Genomic DNA, 19,177 nt, shown 5'->3' with positions numbered 1-19,177 from the left:
GGAAAGGGGGTAGGCATACAAACTACCACGGGTGATGGATGAACGACATCTTTTCTTTGATAAGTTATCTCAACAGGTTCTGGTAGATTGAAAAAGGGTTCAATGACTGAAATTTCCTCGCTTGTTGTAGGACCACAAACTTGCAAAACACCTTGATCCATCAAGTTTTGAATATCAGTTCGTACCACTTTACATCCCCTTGGACGAACGACACATTCTTCACAGTTGTCGTGGCGTGTGTCAATCAAACTAGCTCCCACCAATCTTGCATGAAGTGCTAGCAACGGAGTTTTAACATCTTCAACATTTTTGATTATACAAACATCAGAAGCATCCTCGATGGCATTAACATCACCATGCACCGGCAGAGGGTTACTTTTTACGTTGGGTCTGACATCTCAAAATGAAAGGATCTTCTTCTCAACCAGCTCTCGCACAATATGCTTCAAAGCATAACATCCTTCTAGATCATGCCCAGGGGCACCCTCATGGAAAGGACAATGGGCATCTTGATTGTACCATGGAGGTAAGGGATTTGGTGGAGGACCCAAAGGTATGGGAGTCACCAACCCTTTCTGCAGTAACGATAGGTATAACTCAGTGTATGTCATAGGGATTGAGGCGAAAGGAGGTCTACCTCTTTGTACCCTATTTTGATTTGGAAGATTTTGTGGACGTGGAGCCTGTGCCCTCGGCTGTTGATAAGCGGGTGGCATGGGTGCTTGCTGGTACACTGGTGCTTGTTGAATGGGTTGATAGACAGGAGCTTGTGATTGGTTGAAATTTGGTGTGACTGGTGCCACATACGGTTATTGAACATACTGCACTGGATAAGTTGGTTGTTGTTGAGCAAATTGATGTTGCTTCTTCCATGAATGACTCCTTCTTTGACTGGTTGATACTGCATTTGTTTCGCCTTCTTTCTTCCTTTGAAAACTTCCGGGAAACGTTTTGACATTATTACCAGATGTTTCAGAGGTGGTTATCATTTTTCCATTCTTCAATCCAAGCTCGACCTTTATGCCCACGGCAACCAAGTCAGAGAAGCTTGCCAATACACTACTCACCATCCTTTCATAGAACATAGGTTTTACCGTATCCATGAACCAATCTGCTAACTCCTTCTCAACAAGGGGTGGTTCGACTTGCGAGGCCACTTCCCTCCATCGTTATGCATATTCCTTAAAAGACTCGTTATCTTTCTGGGACATACTGAGCAATTGCCTCCTATCTGGGGCCATATCCATGTTATACTTATAATGTTGGATGAAAGCATCAAATAAGTCTTGGAAACAATGAATTCTACTTTGATCAAGGCTTAAGTACCACTTAGAGGGAGCACCCCTCAAGTTGTCTTAGAAGCAGTGTATCATAAGTTTATCGTCCTATACGTGCGCATCCATTTTTCGATAGTACATAATAAGGTGACTTTTAGGACATGAGTGGCCCTCATACCTATCGAAATCTGGGGTCTTGAATTTCGCAGGAATCACGAGACCTGACACTAAGCACATCTCCTTAGCAGCACCACCAAATACTTGGTCACCTTCCATAGCCCTTAACCTTTTCTCAAGAATCTGGAAATTCTCTTTCATCCCTCTTATGTCTTCATGCCTTTCATCATCTTCGTCCGAAAAATCCGGAGCATGTTGTTGATCTTCAAAATAAGGTTGCACGTGTGCACGGATGAGAGGTGGTGCGAACGTGTGGACCACTGGATGAGTTTCATTGATTATTGGTAGAGGAGCCGTCTGCTGAGTGGATTGTACAAAACCAGTGGCGCCTTCAGCTGGAGGTGTGAAACCGGGAGGTAAACCATAAACCGGCCAAGTGGTCGGCATTATCCTTGCAGGTTGGGGTTCAACCGTAGGACCAGTGATTTCTGAAACGACCGTCATTTGGGTGTCCAACTTGGCCTTAATGACTTGTAGTATTTCCATGACTTGACCCATGTTTCCTCGTATTTCTTCAAGTTCGGAGCTTACTCTCTCCAATTCTTGTTCTTGATCTTCCATTCTTTGACGAGCGCTGGCTCTGGTGTTGTAGTGGTGTTGAGGACTCAGTGTGGAACTGGAGAAGACACAAAAATGAGTTTTTGTTTGCAGAATGACATGAGTGTATGTTATGGGTGAATTTTGTGCAAAGCTCTTAGTTATCTTTATTATTTATTCCAGCAATGTTAGAATATATTAAATAAGAATAACACGTAATAATTGAGACCCAAAATGACAACTTCCATTAATTGAAATCAAATTTGAATACAAAAGGATTTAACTTCAAGTACAAAAGATTTAAACACCAACAATTCAAATTCAAGTACAAGTAAACTTAAGCTCTGTCTCAGCTCTTATGATCGTAGAAAGATCTGTGGTGAGCTCCTTCATCATTTTCTTGCAAAACTTAACGAAATTGAAAACTTGAGGAGGCGTGTTTTCTGGGCACATACACTAATCCGCTTCCTGGAGTTTTTCTGGGAGTTCCAACATGTTGAGGTTAACAAATCTAGCTAAGTTGCGGAACTTGCCATTCCATTCAACATAGAGCTCTTGGAGTTTCTTAATGACCTGTTGATCTTCATCTAAGGTTGCTCTAGCCTCTCTATACAACCTTTTCCAGTACACACAGTCATTCTTTAGCTTCTTCCAAAACTGCAAACCTCCTATTAGCTTCTTCCAACTAGTACTTGAGATGGTGACAGTTTCTTTCAGCTTCTTCCTTTTGGAGTATCTCGCGAGACAACTTTTCCTCGCATTTCTTCAGAGTGTCCCTTAGTTCACGGATTTGTGCCTCAAAGTCGAGCTTAATTTCTTTCTTATCCATAAGAGATTTATCCAACATTCTCCCTAACTCGCATATTCTATATTCAGCTTTCTTGAGCTCTTCCTTCCTAGTTCGAATCACTGATGTGGAACCTATAAGGATATGATCAAGGTCGTCCTTCTGATCTTCCAATAGCCTGGCTCTCTTGTTACTATCCTCAAGTTCTTGGGCTTTCCCCTTACGTTCCTCTTTCAAATTCTGATTTTCCAAGATAACTCGATTCATCTGAATCCGTAATTCAGTATTCTCCAATTCGAGCTCCTTAACCTTAGTAGTGAGTCTTTCCATGTCCTCAGGGAGTATGGGCTTGGGCTCAGGAGTTTTGGGAAAAGCTGAAGCCTTTAAGATAAATGGCAAATGGATTTCCTCAACTCTTTCTTTCACCCATCGAGTGTAAGGTTCTTTGGCGAGAAGGTTTCTTTTTCCAAACTCTTTACCCTTCCTAACAACCTTTAACCAAGCCTTTCGTATTGCTCTTACATCAGGATTTCTTGCTTAAATGTCAAAGAGCACAAATGGTTGTAAGTCCTTTGCGTCAGGAGGACCATCCATGGAGTAGCCGTGTTGCATTCGAGATAACATAGGGTTATAATTGATGCAACCCTTAGTACCCAACAACGGTACATTAGGAAATTCCCCACATCTGACTATAATGTCTGGGGTTTCCCACTCTCGGGTATACCATCGGATGGAACTTGCAGTGAGAGAAGCTAATCTTTGAGGAGATGTAAGTTCTTTTGCCACAAAAGGGCCTTCTTCGGGCATATGTTGCATGAACCAAGTATAAAGCAAAGGAGCACAGCACAACAAAGTTCCACCCCTCTTTTCATGTCGAGCGTGAAGGGCATGGTAAATGTCAGCTAACAGAAATGGTACGGGATTGCCAGAGAGAAAGACTTCTATGGCTACCTGATCCACAAATTTTTCAACATTTGGGAAGAGCACAATCCCATGGATCAATAAAGCCAACACAGCATAAAATGCGTTCCAATTTCCCTTTTTCTTGAACTTCGGAGCTAAATCTTCCAAAAACATCATGGCAAAACCTTCACAACCCCCTTTCTCAACCCAATTGTCTAGAACGGTCGGGACATTGATACTTAGGGTTGAAGCTATCTTCTTTGGGCCCGCTTCTTCTTCGAGCTTTGGAAATGGATTGAAATCTTTCAATTTGAGACCCACGATTCTCTCAACTTCTTCCAAAGTAGGAGCTAGTTGGAAATCAACTAATTGAAACAACGTAGAGGTGGATCATAATATTGTGCCAAAGAGCCGATAATTCCATAGTCAACTTTCTTAGTCAGAAGACTCAAAATTTTCCCATAGTTTTTTCCGAACTCATCACATTTGCTGAGAGTCAAATTAGAGATCAAACCCTTCAGACTGTCCAGCTTAGGTTCCTTGTACGTAAGTGTGAAAGTGTTTCTCCTTGGAGTTGTCATTTTCAAGTTCTCAATTCCTGAAACAAATAAGAGACGACTAAGAGCTTTCTTTTTATGATGTTGATGCAATGTACGTGGATGAATGTGATGCATTTTTTTTGTATAAGTTCAATAGGCTTAAGGCATAGATGAGTCTTATTGCTTCGTATAGAACATGGTTCTCACCAGGTATGAGCTAAGGTTTCAAAAAAGTTCCTAGAGTCATGGATCCATTAGACTGTTTGCTACGTGCGGCAACTTACTTGTCGGGCATCAACTCCATCTAAAGAATCTACTCTAAGTGAGGTTCTCGCATCGATCCAACAAGAAATTCAACTCGCATACCCATGCTACGCAACCATCTTTCCTAGTTGGACGAAGGATTAAGGTTCTATAAATGGTTCTCAGAGTCATGGATCCTAAAGAAAATATTGAAGCTTACGGCAACTTACTTTCCGAGCGACAACATCCTCTCAAGAATCTACTCTAAGTAAGGTTCTCGCACCGACCCAACGAGAAATTCATCCCGCGGACCCGCACTACTCAACCTTGTCCTATCTTATGTTTTTACTCGAGACTCGGGTAAAAAGTCTTTCCCACATGGTTTGCAATCAGAGTATCCAAGTACCAAAGCATAATGGGACCAATACAACAGATTTATATCAATATGACAATAAAGATAGCAAAAGCAAGAAAGAAAATCCACATAAGTAAACAAACAAAGGCACACGAACGACCTAACTAGGCTTGACTCACTTAGGGACTTGATATTCCCCAGCAGAGTCGCCATCTGTCGTACCTCGGAAAAATGAGAGACACGACCTAAGCGAAGTGCAATCGCACGCTCGCAATGATGAACTGAACAGAGTCGCCACCGAACTTTATTTATTCCTAAAAAGGAAAGGGGAAATATTGATAAAACCCAAGAAATAATGACAATGATTATGGTCGTCGCAACCAATATCAGGGTTCGGGAGTCGACTCCCGAACCCTGATATTGGTTACGACGACCATAATCATTGTCGTTCTTTCTTGGGTTTTATCGACATTTCCCCTTTCCTTTTTAGGAATAAATAAAGTTCGGTGGCGACTCTGTTCAGTCCATCATTGCGAGTGTGCGATTGCGCTTTGCTTAGGTCGTGTCTCTTATTTTTCCGAGGTACGAAAGGTGTCCTCTACACGAGGTAAGGTGTGCACAACGGGAGGTGGCACAGACATGACCGGGCTAGATGTCGGCATGGAAGCAAAAGTAGGCGCAAAGCCTTCAGGCATGAAGTTCGGCGGCATTCCCCACGGGAATCTGGAAGGAATGGTAAGCGTAAAGTGAGCGGTGGCAGCAGGCATGGTAGAGGTAGCCACCTCTGAAATAACAGTCCTCTGAGGAGGAGGAGTTGCGGGTGTTGGAGAATACTGGCTCTGAGCAGCTAATACTGACTCCATCATGGCAGTCAGTCGAGCGATCTCGTCCTTCAGCTCTCTGTTCTCTTGCTCCAAATTTTCCATGATTCTCAGGTGATTGGCGCGAGTGTTATACCGATGAGTCAGCTTGGTTGAAGCATAGAAGAAACACCAATGATACATCTGGCGAAAGAGAAACCTGCTTATGCAAATGATGCATGAAATGCAATGCTTGTTTATTTATTTTTATTTTCAAGGAACTTAATATATCATTTGCAAATATATATATATATATATATATATATATATATATATATATATATATATATATATATATATATATATATATATATTTATTTATTTATTCAACAATAATTGCAACAATTTGATATGATCATAAAAATCTCTTTTCATTTATATAATTGGAAGGATTACACTGAGTACAATTTTAGAAACCAAATGAAAAATACAAATGAAAAGGAGACTAGTCATCCTAAGGATCCCTAACAAAAATGTCAGAAGATCTGGCTATAGGCGCGTACTTCCTTCGAATGCGTCGAATCTCGGTCTCAAAAGAAGCCTTCATCTGAGTCTTCTCGAGGACAAGCTGATCAACAATCTTCTTCCAAGCGACGGAAGGCTGAGGCATGCTAGAGGAAGATGAAACCTCCGACTCTCTCTGTCTCTTTGTCACTCGGTCTTCAAGTAGCTCAATAAGTGCATCTTCGTCCTTAGACTCCGACTGCAACTCTTCATACTTTTTGCTTAAAGCACATAAACGCTCTTCCCACATATCCCTCTCTTGCTTCATCTTGGCAAGTGCGTCTTCCAACTCCTCTACATCTTGGTTAGGGAGAGCTAATGGCTCAACCACAACCATAGACATAGGTCTTTCACAAGGATAAGGCATCTTTAATTTCAAAGCTCTCTTCTTCACCCAAAGAGTGTAAGCTTCCAAAGCTACACAATTGCACAGACCAAGCTCGGATCTTTCTTTCCTATGCACATTATGCCAAGCATACACAATCTTCTATTTCAAATGTTGGGGATCTTTACCCTCTTGATAGAAAAGACCATCTAACAAAGTGTTATTAGGTTTGTCTCTCAAGGGGAACCCAAGTTGACGACGAGCCAAAGCAGGGTTGTAGTTAATTCCTCATTGCGTACCAATGAGAGGCACATTAGAGAATTCCCCACAATAATCAATAATCTCCAAACTGCTCAAAGAAGGATCATACCAAACTATATCATCATTAGTGAGAGACATAAGTCTCTGAGACCACCGTAGACATTGTTTGTTCTCCACAAAAGCAGGTGTCTGAGGCAAGTACGAAATAAACCACTTGCACAGAAGAGGAATGCAACAGACAATAGTTCCACCACCCTTAGAATTCCTTAGATGTAAAGAGAAATAAATATCACCCAATAAAGTAGGTACAGCATTCCCAATCAAGAAAAGTCTAATGGCGTTAACATCAACAAAACTGCCAATGTTAGGGAACAAAGTTAATCTGTAACTGAGCAGTACAAAGATAGCTTCAAAAGCATCCACACTATCGGCTTGAGCAAAGGTAGTAGCTTCCTTGATGAGGAAATCAGATGGCAACCCAAATAAACCTCCTTTCTTCATCCAATGAGCCTCTATCTCATACTTCTTCAAGTGAAGAGCTTCAGCAATAAGATTAGATCGGGGAATATCCTCCAATCCACTAAAAGGCACTCTACTAGAAATGGTATCCCCAAGAGATGATAATACTCCTCCAATGTAGGCACAAGCTGATAATCTGGGAAAGTGAAGCAACGGTAGAGAGGATCATAGAATTGTACTAGCACACTCAGAAGTCCTTCAACCACGTCGGCAGACAAGATAGACAGAAGCTTCCCATGATGTTGTTTGAAGTCCAAGGGATCTAATACAAAAGATGCTAGCTTCCTTAACTCTTTCAAGTCGGGACATCTGAAACTGTACTTCTTAGTGTTCTTTCATCCATAATCCATGGTCTGGAAATATTTGCAAGTAATACCTCAGTTCCTTGAAATTTTTGTGTGATGAATGTTATGATGCGCATGAATGCATGAATGCAACAATCACAAATAAGGGATCACACACAAGGCAAACAAACAAAGGTCAAGGGATGAATCAAGTCATTATCAAGATCAATCATCCATTTTGGTGGATTATGGTTTACACCTTATAAACACCCAAGTTCCATTGATATTAACAAGACTTTATTGGATCAACCAAGAATCAAGGGTTTGTTGTAAGTCATGAGCATGAAGTCTGGGTAAGAACCATCCCAAAGGAGTGAACTAAGGATAAAAACCTGGAGATCATGTTCTAAAAAGTTCTCGGACTCTTAATTCCATCTATCGGATATTACAGGTTAAGATGATTGACTCATCGACCCATAATGTTCTCAAGTCTACACTTGAACAGTCTCCATACTACATCCTAAATAGGCCAAGAGGGGGTAAATGTTCTACGGTCCTCAGCTTCTCGGACCCAAATTAGAGATAATAATGCCTAACCACAAATACCTGTGTGACATTTCCAAATCCAAAAGAGTCTCCACTTAGCAGATGGATCTCAAGGCAACTTGTTAAGGACTACTCCACACAAGTCGAACATGACTATACCATCCTCCTATCTTAATTGCACTCAAGTCCGGGTTAGAACTTATCTCACCACTCAGAGATCACCAAGCACAACAAGCAGATTATATCACACATACATACATCACCTATATACAATTATATAAACAAAAAAAAGTAGGCTTAACCCACTGGGGACTACTCCCCAGCAGAGTCGCCACTTAATTTTTGTATCGGTAAATTCATGATCATCAAGCTATGGATAAGCAATACATCAATAAAACCAGAGTCGCCACCGCGCTTTTATTGTTTCCAAGGGAAAAGGGAAAAGTACAAAAAAAACCCAAAAAGTAATAAGTTTTCAAATCAAAACTAATAAAATGTCAGAGATTACAGGTAAGGGGGTTGGTTACACAGAGGGAAGGTGTTAGCATCCAAAGTGTCCTAGGTACACCTAGGGAGCCCTTTTTTGTGTGCATATGTATTTTGTACAAATGGATGTATACAAACAAATAGAATGAGGGATGAGAAAAGAATTCAATAATTATATTTTTATGTTTGACAAGACCTTTGGACTTATTCCTACGTACCAACATAGAATGAGGGATCAAAATCGTATAAATTTCAAAGTGAATGCATTGATTTTAACAAAAATTAAGTTTGAAAGGCACAAAGGCCTAAAAAGGGTTTGAATGGGTTAGTTCTTTTTGTTTTTTTTGAAAGTTTAAGTCAAGTATAATTAAGTCTATTTACAAGTTTGATTGAGAAAAGAAGTTTAAAAATGCAATGACATAAGGCCAAAGTTTCTATTTTTGCAAAGTGGTCAAAGTTTAGAAAAAAAAATAGTTCAAGCCAAGAAGATTTTTAAAAGTAGGGAGAGATTGGAAATTAAAGAAATGGGGAGGAGATGAAGAGACTAATCCTAAGCACAAAATTAAAAGTTAAGAGTTGAAAAGATCTGGCCAATGGGTAGCAATCCAATAGACAAGACTGTCATATAGAAACCCAAATTCCCTTGGACATTTAGAATCAAGCAACATACAATGCATAATATATCAACTTGAAGAGCAAGGCATCAAATAAAGATAGCCACATCCAAGCTTAGCCACTCCATGATCTTCTTCAAAATAACCCATATAGGAGATGAATTCCACAAGTCACGGGTTCAAAATAACAGCTTCATAATGATCATGTTGCAGATGAACTCAAAGGGGTCTTCAAAGATGTATCAGATGCAACTTCAAATATGGTCCAAATGGATGAAGTGAAAATGGCATTAACGGTTAGAGACCGCACAAGCAAACAAAATATACACAAACAAGACATATCACACAATATGGTCCAAATGGACAAAGTGAAAATGGCATTAACATAAATAATTAGAATGGTATGAATAATGGTAAATGAATAAAGACTTGAAATTAAATTGCATTGAAGTAAATGGCTTAGAATTAAATGTTAGTTGTTAATGAATTAGAAGTTAGTATTGTTTTGTTTTTGCTTTTCATTTTAAGTCATTCTTTGGAGAACACTCAACCCACTTATCACAAGCATGGATCCTTGAACCAAGACATCTTCCAATGGAAGGAAAAAAGGCCAAGTTTCCACACAATACTATGAAAGAGGGGAGACTTACAATCTTACTAACTAGAATGTTATGGCTTTTGTGTCAAAAATTTAGCGTTATATTAAGCAATCGTAATTGGACTTATGTAGAAGTCACAACTATTTGAGGTCGGGCAATAGAATTTGGGTGTTAATGCAATGTAGAGACATAGTATAACGGAATATGCTCATGAAACACACCACACACATATAGAATATGCAAAAGAGGTTGTCTAATCTCATCCATACTTATGTTGATTTTGCAATCAACTAGCCTTTGGATTTTGAGATATCATAGGCCAAATGAGATGAATGCATAAAGAAGGGGAATTAGATGAAGAGGGAGGGGAATGGATCAAAACTCAAATTGGTCATAGGAGGACTTTTACCAAGTTAATATCAATCATTCATTTTGGGAGATGGAATGTACATTCCACCAATCCCCTAAATCCAATGATATTAACTTAACAAAGTTAAATCAACCTTGACCAAAGCCCAACTATAAAAGTCAAACTTATACAAGCCATCACGAGAGGTCAACACAATTAATTGACATTTATTCAAATTAAAAATACTAAAATAAGGCATTTAAATTAAATATGGTTTCTCAAATTCCTAAAACCTCATCAAAACACCAAAGAAATGGCCATGAGATTTATCATAGGTCAAACAAGGTCAAAGGACCTTGGAGAAAAAATTTCAACATTTTTAAAGACTAAAAGTATTTTTAAACAGTTAAAAATAATCACAAAATCAATTAAATCATGAAAAATATTAATAATAATCAAAAAAATAATTTTAATTCAAAATATGAAAGAGGAAATTATTTAAAACATTTTGGTGAAACTCTCATATTTTTTGGATCAATATTAAAATTAATATGAATTAATGAAAATCAAATGAAATAAAACAAAAATCAAAAAATCAAAAAAACGTGACCCACTTGATCTCCCTCATTAATTGAGGTGGGTGATCAAGTGGACACAAATGTGCGTTCCATGATGGAACCTAGTCAGCGCGCCACACGCGTGGTAATCAAAACCAACGCCTAAGATTAAAACAATTCAAATGGATCCTGTGGCTGGGAGACGTGCCAACACACTGGCGGAGTCAGAGCTCCGGTCTTCTTCTCCGGTGGACCTCACCGGACTGGTCCACCCTATACCATCACCAAAATAAAAAAGGAGGACATGATCTGAAAGAAAAAAAGGCGTAGAGCACGAATCTGACCTCAATTTCAACTAACTCCAAATATATAAAAAGATATGAGGAGTTGAATTTTGAGGTGTGTCAACGGAGTTGCTTCGATTTGGCCCCAAAGCAACTCAATCTTCTTGCCTACATTGGTAGGACTTTGGACAACCAAAGATCCAAGAGAATTGATGAGAATTGAGTGAGAATCGAAGAGATGAAGTTTTCTGAAATTTACCTTCAATGTTGTGCAGAAATGGATGTTGCTTGCTTCAAACTTGATCTGATCACACTTGAGAAGCTTGCAGGAGAGGTTTAGCAATGGTAAAAGCTTTGGATCCTGGAGTTTTTTAATCTCCAAATAGTGAGATTCAAACTCAATTTTCAAGTTGAAAATTATCAGGCTTTCCTTTGGAATGTTAGGGTTTGAATTGGGGGGCAAAGCTGGCTCGCAAGGTGTGTTTGAATTGAGCTCCAAGGGCCTGTATTTATAGCAATTGGGACTGATATTTGCACATTTGAAAAATTGCTAAATTAGGACATTTGATGCACAAGCTTGCATGGACGTGTACAGGCCCATGAAGCAATCCAATTTGGTCCACTTGCAACTGTTCTGAAGTTCAAATCATGCTTGAATATCAAGGCAAAGTGAAATATGATTTTTGGCATTTGATTTCTTCCAATCATGCAGACCTGTTAAAGCCAAGCGCATCCCTATCAAACTTTATCCAAAATGCATGAAATTAGGTTCTTTAGAAATATTAGATCAAGGGGAACAACTTTGATGTTGGACACTTTTTCATTTGGAACTTGGATCATGGTGAATTTTGAGGTGGAAGTTTGGAATTTTCAACATGCTGAAAATTTTTCTAAGTGTCAAGTCATATATCTCAATATTCCACCTTACTTAACTTTTTATGTGAGGGTTTAGACAAAATGACCTATAATGTTTCAACATAGAAAATGATTTTCCAACAAAAACTAGTTGATTAGGTATCAACATGAAAGTTGTTTGGAATGTCATTTAGAGTAACTTTGATCTTGTAATCATTTTCATATGGTGAAAATTGTAGGAGATAGGGTCTAAGGAGACCCAGTTTTGATCAGACGAATTCATCTGGCCAACCACCATCAACCAACTTGCTAACCTTAAATTCTCTTGACTTTTTAGGCTCATGGTATATCATATATGCATAATATGTTTAATTTTGGAATGTCCCTTGAGAAATTTGATCAATTGGTGAGATAGCTTGTTGGAGAAGTTACTCAAGATACCCAGTCAAACTAGGGTTTCCAAGGCAAATCACCTCCAAACTCTTGAAGAATACTTGATCAATATAACATGTAGATATCATTGGGACTCATATATTATGCTTATAACCATTTGTGGATCAGTATTTGGTTTTGCTTTTTTCCATGAGGGTCTCAAACCCTAGATATGAACTTGATAGATCAATGGTGATTATGCCCTACCTATAAAGAGTTAGGCAAACACAAAGACATATTTTTGGTATTTTGGTTAGTAAAATGATAATATACAAGTATGATACAATTACATGGTGCTTTGTGATCTCTCCTAGAACAAACCCAAATGCAAGAGGGGTAAGGAGGATGCCAAGGTGTGATCCCAATGTTAATGCATATGATGAAATTGCATGAGGGATCTTAGGGTCAAAATTGGGGTCTTACAGCGTATAACTTTTTATTCCCCCCAGAGTCTATGTCTCCCCAGTGAGTTTTCCTTATGGAATGCATTCTACTCCTGTGGACTTTCGGTCTCTCCGGATTCTTTTTTCCTATGGCAATATATTCCCCATGAAGGTTATTTTAACATTCATATCATATACCTCATGGGGTCTCTTAGGGGCCAAAATTTGTTTCTATACATTGTTAGTTAAGTCCATTTTACTGAGTTGATACGAAGATTTTAACCTTCACATCCTCAGTTAGAATATCCTTAAATAAAGGCAGCTGTAAGACCCCAATTTTGACCCTAAGATCCCTCATGTTATTTCATCATTTGCATTAGCTTTGGGATCACACCTTGGCATCCTCCTTACCCCTCATTCATTGGGTTTGCATTGAGAGAAATCACCAAGCACATTTTGATTGTATCATACTTTGTTTTTTATTATTTACTAGCCAAAATACCAAAAAATATGTCAATGTATAGTTTACTTCTTTTGTAGGTATTGTGTGTTTTCAGCTATGCTCCATCAAGCACATATCTAGGGTTTAAGACCCTCAATACAAGGAGACTAATCAAGAGATGGTTCACAATGATTCTAGACATCATATATGGTCCCCCATGATCTTCACATATCATTTTGATCAAGAATTCATCAAAAGTTTGAAGCTTGTTTGTCTTGGAAGCCCTGATTCATTTGGGTATCTTGTGTGACTTTCTCAGTAAGTTTCTTCAACATATGATCAAATATTTCAATGTATACTTAATATTATATCATATTACACATATATTATCCTCCATGAGTCCCAAATATCAAGAGAATGTTAAGTTTTAAAGATGGTTCATGGTGGTTGATCAGAAGCGAAGTTTTTCCAAAGATTATCTTAAAATATGTTTGATTTTCCAAACTTCCACCTCAAACTTAATCATGATCCAAACTTCAAATGGAATGGTGTTCAACATGAAAGTTGTTCCCCTTGATCTTACCTTTTCAAAAAGTCCAAGATCATCTAATTTGGCCAAGAAATGAAGGACTTGCAAATGGGTTCTTTTCAAAGGTTCATTTGGATGGATTTCACATCCACTTTCCAATCTCCATTACATGACCATATAACATGATTTTAGCGTTGCACATTGTTGATTTTGGATCTGAATACATCACTTGATGGACCTATCACATGCCCATGCAAGCATGCAATGCAAATTGCTAAATTTGGAAAATTTTGAAAGTGTGTGGAAATGAATTGGAATGCCTATAAATACAACCCTCATGGCTAATAATTAAAGACCTCATGCCCAAGCTTTGAACCTGCAATCCAAACCCTCACCATTAAAGGATAATCTTGAAGGTTTTCATTTGAAAATCGAGCTTCAAATCTCATTCTGTTTTGAGATTGAAACTCCAAGAGTCCAAACTTTTCTTTGATCCAATTCATCTCCTACAAGCTTCTGAAGCCAAGCCAAGGACAATTGGAAGCAAGATCAAGCAAGGCTGAAGCTCATTCAAAGGTAATTTTCCAGAATTTTCATCTCTTTGAGTCTCTCTCAATTCTTCATTATTCTTTGTAATTTTTGGTTGGCTGAAGTCCTACCAATGTAGGCAACAAGATTGAGTTGCTTTAAGGTCAAATCGAAGCAACTCAGTTCATGATCCTTAAAATTCAAATCCCTGTATCTTTTAATATACTTGGAATTGGGACTTTTTATGTTTAATCCTTTAATTTTGTTTAATTCATAACAATTTCATTTTTAATCCAAAAAATATGGGACTTTCACCAAAAATATTTAAATATTTTTTTCTTTCATATTCCGAGTTAAAATTATTTTTTAGATTAATTTTGATATTTTTCATGTATTAGAGTGAAAGAAAGGAAGAAGAGAGAGAGAGAGAGAGAGAGAGAGAGAGAGAGAGAGGATCTTAATTCTGTTATGTATTGATTATGTTTGTTATAATTTTCTATTACAGTGAATAGGATATATATATATAGGTATCCTAACTTGTGCCACTACTGGACTTAACCTACACCACACACACTAACTAACTACACGTTAGTTATGATGACATTGCACTCTAGAATATACACTAATACTCCCTCACAAGCCCAAGGTGGCTGCAAAGTCAGTCTTGAGGCAGACAGGTTGAGCTTGCTTCTGAGCTCCAGAAATCTTGAACTTGAGAGAGGTTTCGTGAGGATGTCATTTTTTTGGTCAAGACCTGGAATATGGCAAACAGTGAGAGTCTTGTTGAGAACCTTTTCTCATACAAAGAAGAGGTCAATCTCCATGTGTTTGGTTCTTGCATGAATAACAGGGTTATGTGCCATAGCAACAGTACTCTGATTGTCACAGAAAATAGCTGGAGTTGTAAATAGAACCTTCAGCTCTGCTAGTAGTGTCTGAACCCACAAAACCTCTGCTGTTGTTTGTGCTAATTTGCGATATTCTGCCTCTGCACTGGAACGAGCAACAATAGTTTGCTTTTTGGACCACCAAGAGATCAAATTAGGGTCTAAGTACACTGCTGACCCAGAAGTGGATCTTCTATCATCGGGATCAGCAACCTAGTCCCCATCACAATAGGCCTGAAGAGGGAAAGGTTGAGCAGGGGAAGCATGGGTGAATAATAACCCAGAGGAAATAGTGCCTTTAAGATAACGCATGATGTGTTTAACAGCAAGCCAATGAGAATCCAAGGGGTGTGCCATGAACTGACACACTTTATTAACTGCATAGCAAATCTCAGGATGAGTAATGGTAGCATACTGCAGGGGCCCTACAATGGACCTGTAGTGGGAGGGATCAGAGAAGGCAGCGGAACCAGTGTTTGTGAGTTTGGTAGTGGAAGCCATAGGAGTAGCAACAGGATTAGAGTCACACATGTCAGTTTTGATAAGCAAAACTCTGAGATATTTGGATTGAGTGAGAAGCATATTGCCATTAGGCAACTTCGTTACCTCAAGGCCAAGAAAGTAATCTAAGTCCCCAAGTTGCTTAAGAGCAAACACATGATGAAACTTTTGAGTGACCTGCTGAATGAGAGCAGTAGAGTTACCTGTGATGATTATATCATCAACATAAACCAACATATAGACAACAACACTTTGGTGTTTGTAGATAAACAGAGAAGTGTCACACTTGTTGTTCAGAAAACCAAAGGACAGAAGGGTTGTTTTGAGTCTCTCAAACCACGGTCTTAGATTCTGCTTTAGGCCATACAAGGCCTTGTGTAGGTGACATACCAAGGATGAGTTGTTTGATGTAAATCCAGGAGGTTGCATCATATAAACCTCTTCGTCAAGGAAACCATTAAGAAACGCATTATTGATGTCCAACTGTTGTACAAGCCATTTGTAAGTGAGAGCCAATGTGAGAATAATGTGAATGGTTACAGGTTTGATAATAGGGGAAAAAGTTTCATTAAATTCAAACCCATGGACTTGATGAAACCCCTTTGCAACAAGCCTAGCTTTGTATTTATTCACTGACCCATCAACATTTTCCTTGACACGAAAAACCCACTTGCATCCTATAGCTTGTCTGCTAGGAGGCAGTGGTACCAATGACCAGGTTTTGTTTCTTTCTAAGGCACCATACTCCTCCTGCATAAAAGCAAACCACTTAGGATCTTAGAGTGCTACCTTAACACTCTTAGGCTCAGAATGAAGAACGAAAATAGAAGGATTAAGGCGAGGTAAAGGGACACCAGACTTAGTTCTGGTTGTCATGGGATGCGAATTAGTAGGCAGAGGTTGAAGGGCAGGATCCCTAGGAGTAGATATTGAAGAAGAAGATGGTGAACTAGAAGCATTAGATGGAGAATTAATCATGGAAGGAGGAGATGGAGTGGAAACATGGCCAGTAGGTGCAGAGGGAGATGACACAGGGGCAGCAGAATTGTTACCAGGACTGGAATTGGAAGAAGAAGAGTTGGAGTCCATGGAAACCTCAGTAGGAGGAGGACCAGTAGGTAGAACAGGGGTGTTTGGAGTGACTATGGATGAGGAGGAAGACGGAATAGAGGTTGAGGAGGAAGATTGAGTGGAAGGAAATAAGTCATGATAAGGGAATTCTGATTCATTAAAAAGGACATCCTTAGAAATGAACATTCTACCACTTGGTGAGAGACATTTATAACCTTTGTGAGTTGTGGAGTACCCTAAAAAGAGGCACTCATGTGATCTAAAGTTAAATTATTGAGAATTATAGGGGCGCAGTAAGGGAAAACAAGCACAACCAAACACCCTAAGAAATTTATAGTCTGGATTTTGGTTAAACAGAACAGCATATAGTATATTTTGATTGAGATACATGGTTGGTAGGCGATTGATAAGATAGACAGCGGTTAAAAATGCATGGTCCCAAAATTTGAGGGGAAGAGAGGAATGACTAAGAAGTGTGAGACCAAGGTCAACAATGAGCCTATGCTTTTGCTCGACCACACCATTTTGGTAATGAGTATGGGGACAAATCAAACAGTGTATGATGCCAAGATCAGTAAGAAACTTTGTGAATGGGCGAAATTCACCACCCCAATAAGTTTGAATAGATTTAATAGGAAAGCCAAATTGTAATTCAACCATGGCTTTGAATTGTTTGAAAGTGGTTAATGCCTCAGATTTGGTTTTAAGCATATAGATCCAAGTAAATATTGTATATGCATCAACAAAGGTGATGTAATAGGTAAAGTTTTGTGAGGATTTGAATGAAGTTGAGGCCCAAAGGTCACTAAAAATTAATTCAAGAGGTGAGTGATACTGTGTTTGGGATTAAGGGGAATGCAATCTATGAGCTTTCCCCATACAGCAGGCTGAATAGAACATGGAGTTAGCTTTATTAGAGTAAGGAATATTACATTAAGCTAAAACAAGTTTCGTAGTATTAGAATTGGGATGACCAAGGCGTAAATGCCAAGTAAAATGAGAATTACATGAATTATTTTCATATACATTTTGATTAGAAAGAGAAACCCTATCACTGGTGCTGGAACTGGGGCTGGAAGCAGGAGCACTTGAGGTTAGGGTAAGACAGGCAGTTTGGTTTGTTATAGGAGACTTAAGGAGCTGAAGGTGAGGAAATTGATATAGGTCATCTTTTCCTACACGAACTTGGAGCAAAATTTCATTGGAAGCCTGAGATTTGACATAACATATGTCAGAATGAAACTCAAAAAATACATTGTTATCAAGGCAGAACTTACTGACACTGATGAGATTCTTTGTGATGGAAGGAACATGCATTAAATTATAAAGAGCTAAAGATGTATTAGGTTGAGATTGAGATGGAAATAATGATGATCCTGAAGAGTGAATGTGAAAACCTTGACCATTACCAATGAAGATCTGATCAGGACCTTCAAAGGGTGTGGATTGTTGTATGTTTTAGAAGCGTTGGTGACATGGAAAGAAGCCCCTGAGTCTGGAAACCAATAACTGCTTGGAGCTGAGCCAGTGTTAGCAATCATAGCATTAGGAGAGAACGGTGATGGAGGAGTGGGTAAAGGTGCAAGTCTTGGTTGATAACTTGGACGAGGCCATGTGTTGGGCACCTGCTGAGCAAATTGAGGTCCACCAATAGGCTGAAAGGGATTGTAGAAATTTTGCAGATTCATAGATTGAAAATCAGCAGGTATATGAGGTTGAAATTGCTGATTAAACATGTGGTAGCAGTTGACAGCAAGGTGTCCATACTTGAAGCAAACCCGACATTTTATGTTGCTGAGCATGCCTCTTCCACGGTTGCATCCTCCACTACGACCAACTGCACGACCTCCTCTTGAGAAAAAGGTTGAATTAACAGCTTGTTCTGTATTCTTGGCATTGGAAACCTCTGTTTCAGTTTGAGGATTGGCTTGAGTGAGATTCACTGAAGCAGCTACCTCCATTTGCAATTGTTTCTTGTATTTGTTGGACCTCATTTCATGTGCTAGAAGAAGAGCTTCCACTTTTTCAAGTTGCACAGAGTCGAATTTACTTTCAGTCACAAAAATAACATATGCGAAATCTTGAGGAAGACCTTCAAGAATGACATCAATGTGTTGTTGATCTAGAAATGGATCTCCAACTGAGGCAAGCACATCAACAAGAGATTTGATTTGAACCAGATAATCATCAACGGATTTATCTTCAAACGTTGTAGATCAGAGTTCCGCTCGTAGCTGCCTTGCTTTCGCACGTGTTAGCTTTTGAAAGTGTGCAAGAATACGTTCCTAGAGTTCGTACGAGTGAACACATCCAAGAACGCGTGAAAGAATTGAAGGAGATAGTGTGGACTGGAGCCCCGTTAGAAGCCACTGATCTTGCGTGATCCAGGTGCGATACGCAGGGTTCTCGTGATTGGCTGTGCGATCGTCGTCGGTGAGAAATTGGTTAGGTATGTCGCGAAGATAAAGATAGTTTTGGAGGTTGTTCGCATTGAAGAACAGGTCTACTTGCTGACGCCATAGCAAGAAATTCTTTTCATCAAG

At 39.0% G+C, this 19,177-nt stretch overlaps 1 protein-coding gene across 1 annotated transcript; it reads right to left on the bottom strand.

Annotated features, from left to right (window-relative positions):
- Window positions 1-1,385: 1,385 nt before the first annotated feature.
- On the bottom strand, window positions 1,386-2,015 carry LOC127081758 (uncharacterized). The gene has a single exon (XM_051021978.1). It carries the CDS (start codon window positions 2,013-2,015, stop codon window positions 1,386-1,388), a length of 630 nt encoding a protein of 209 aa, XP_050877935.1.
- Window positions 2,016-19,177: the final 17,162 nt, after the last annotated feature.

This window comes from Lathyrus oleraceus, chromosome 5, assembly GCF_024323335.1.
Source record: "Lathyrus oleraceus cultivar Zhongwan6 chromosome 5, CAAS_Psat_ZW6_1.0, whole genome shotgun sequence".
NCBI lineage: Eukaryota > Viridiplantae > Streptophyta > Magnoliopsida > Fabales > Fabaceae > Lathyrus > Lathyrus oleraceus.
The sequence above is the reverse complement of the archived record's forward strand: the minus strand, read 5'-3'. Positions and strand labels throughout refer to the sequence as shown.

Bases quoted from the DNA above. Each gene is read 5' to 3' on its own strand.
- LOC127081758 (XM_051021978.1), bottom strand. From the start codon at position 2,015: ATGGAAGATCAAGAACAAGAATTGGAGAGAGTAAGCTCCGAACTTGAA.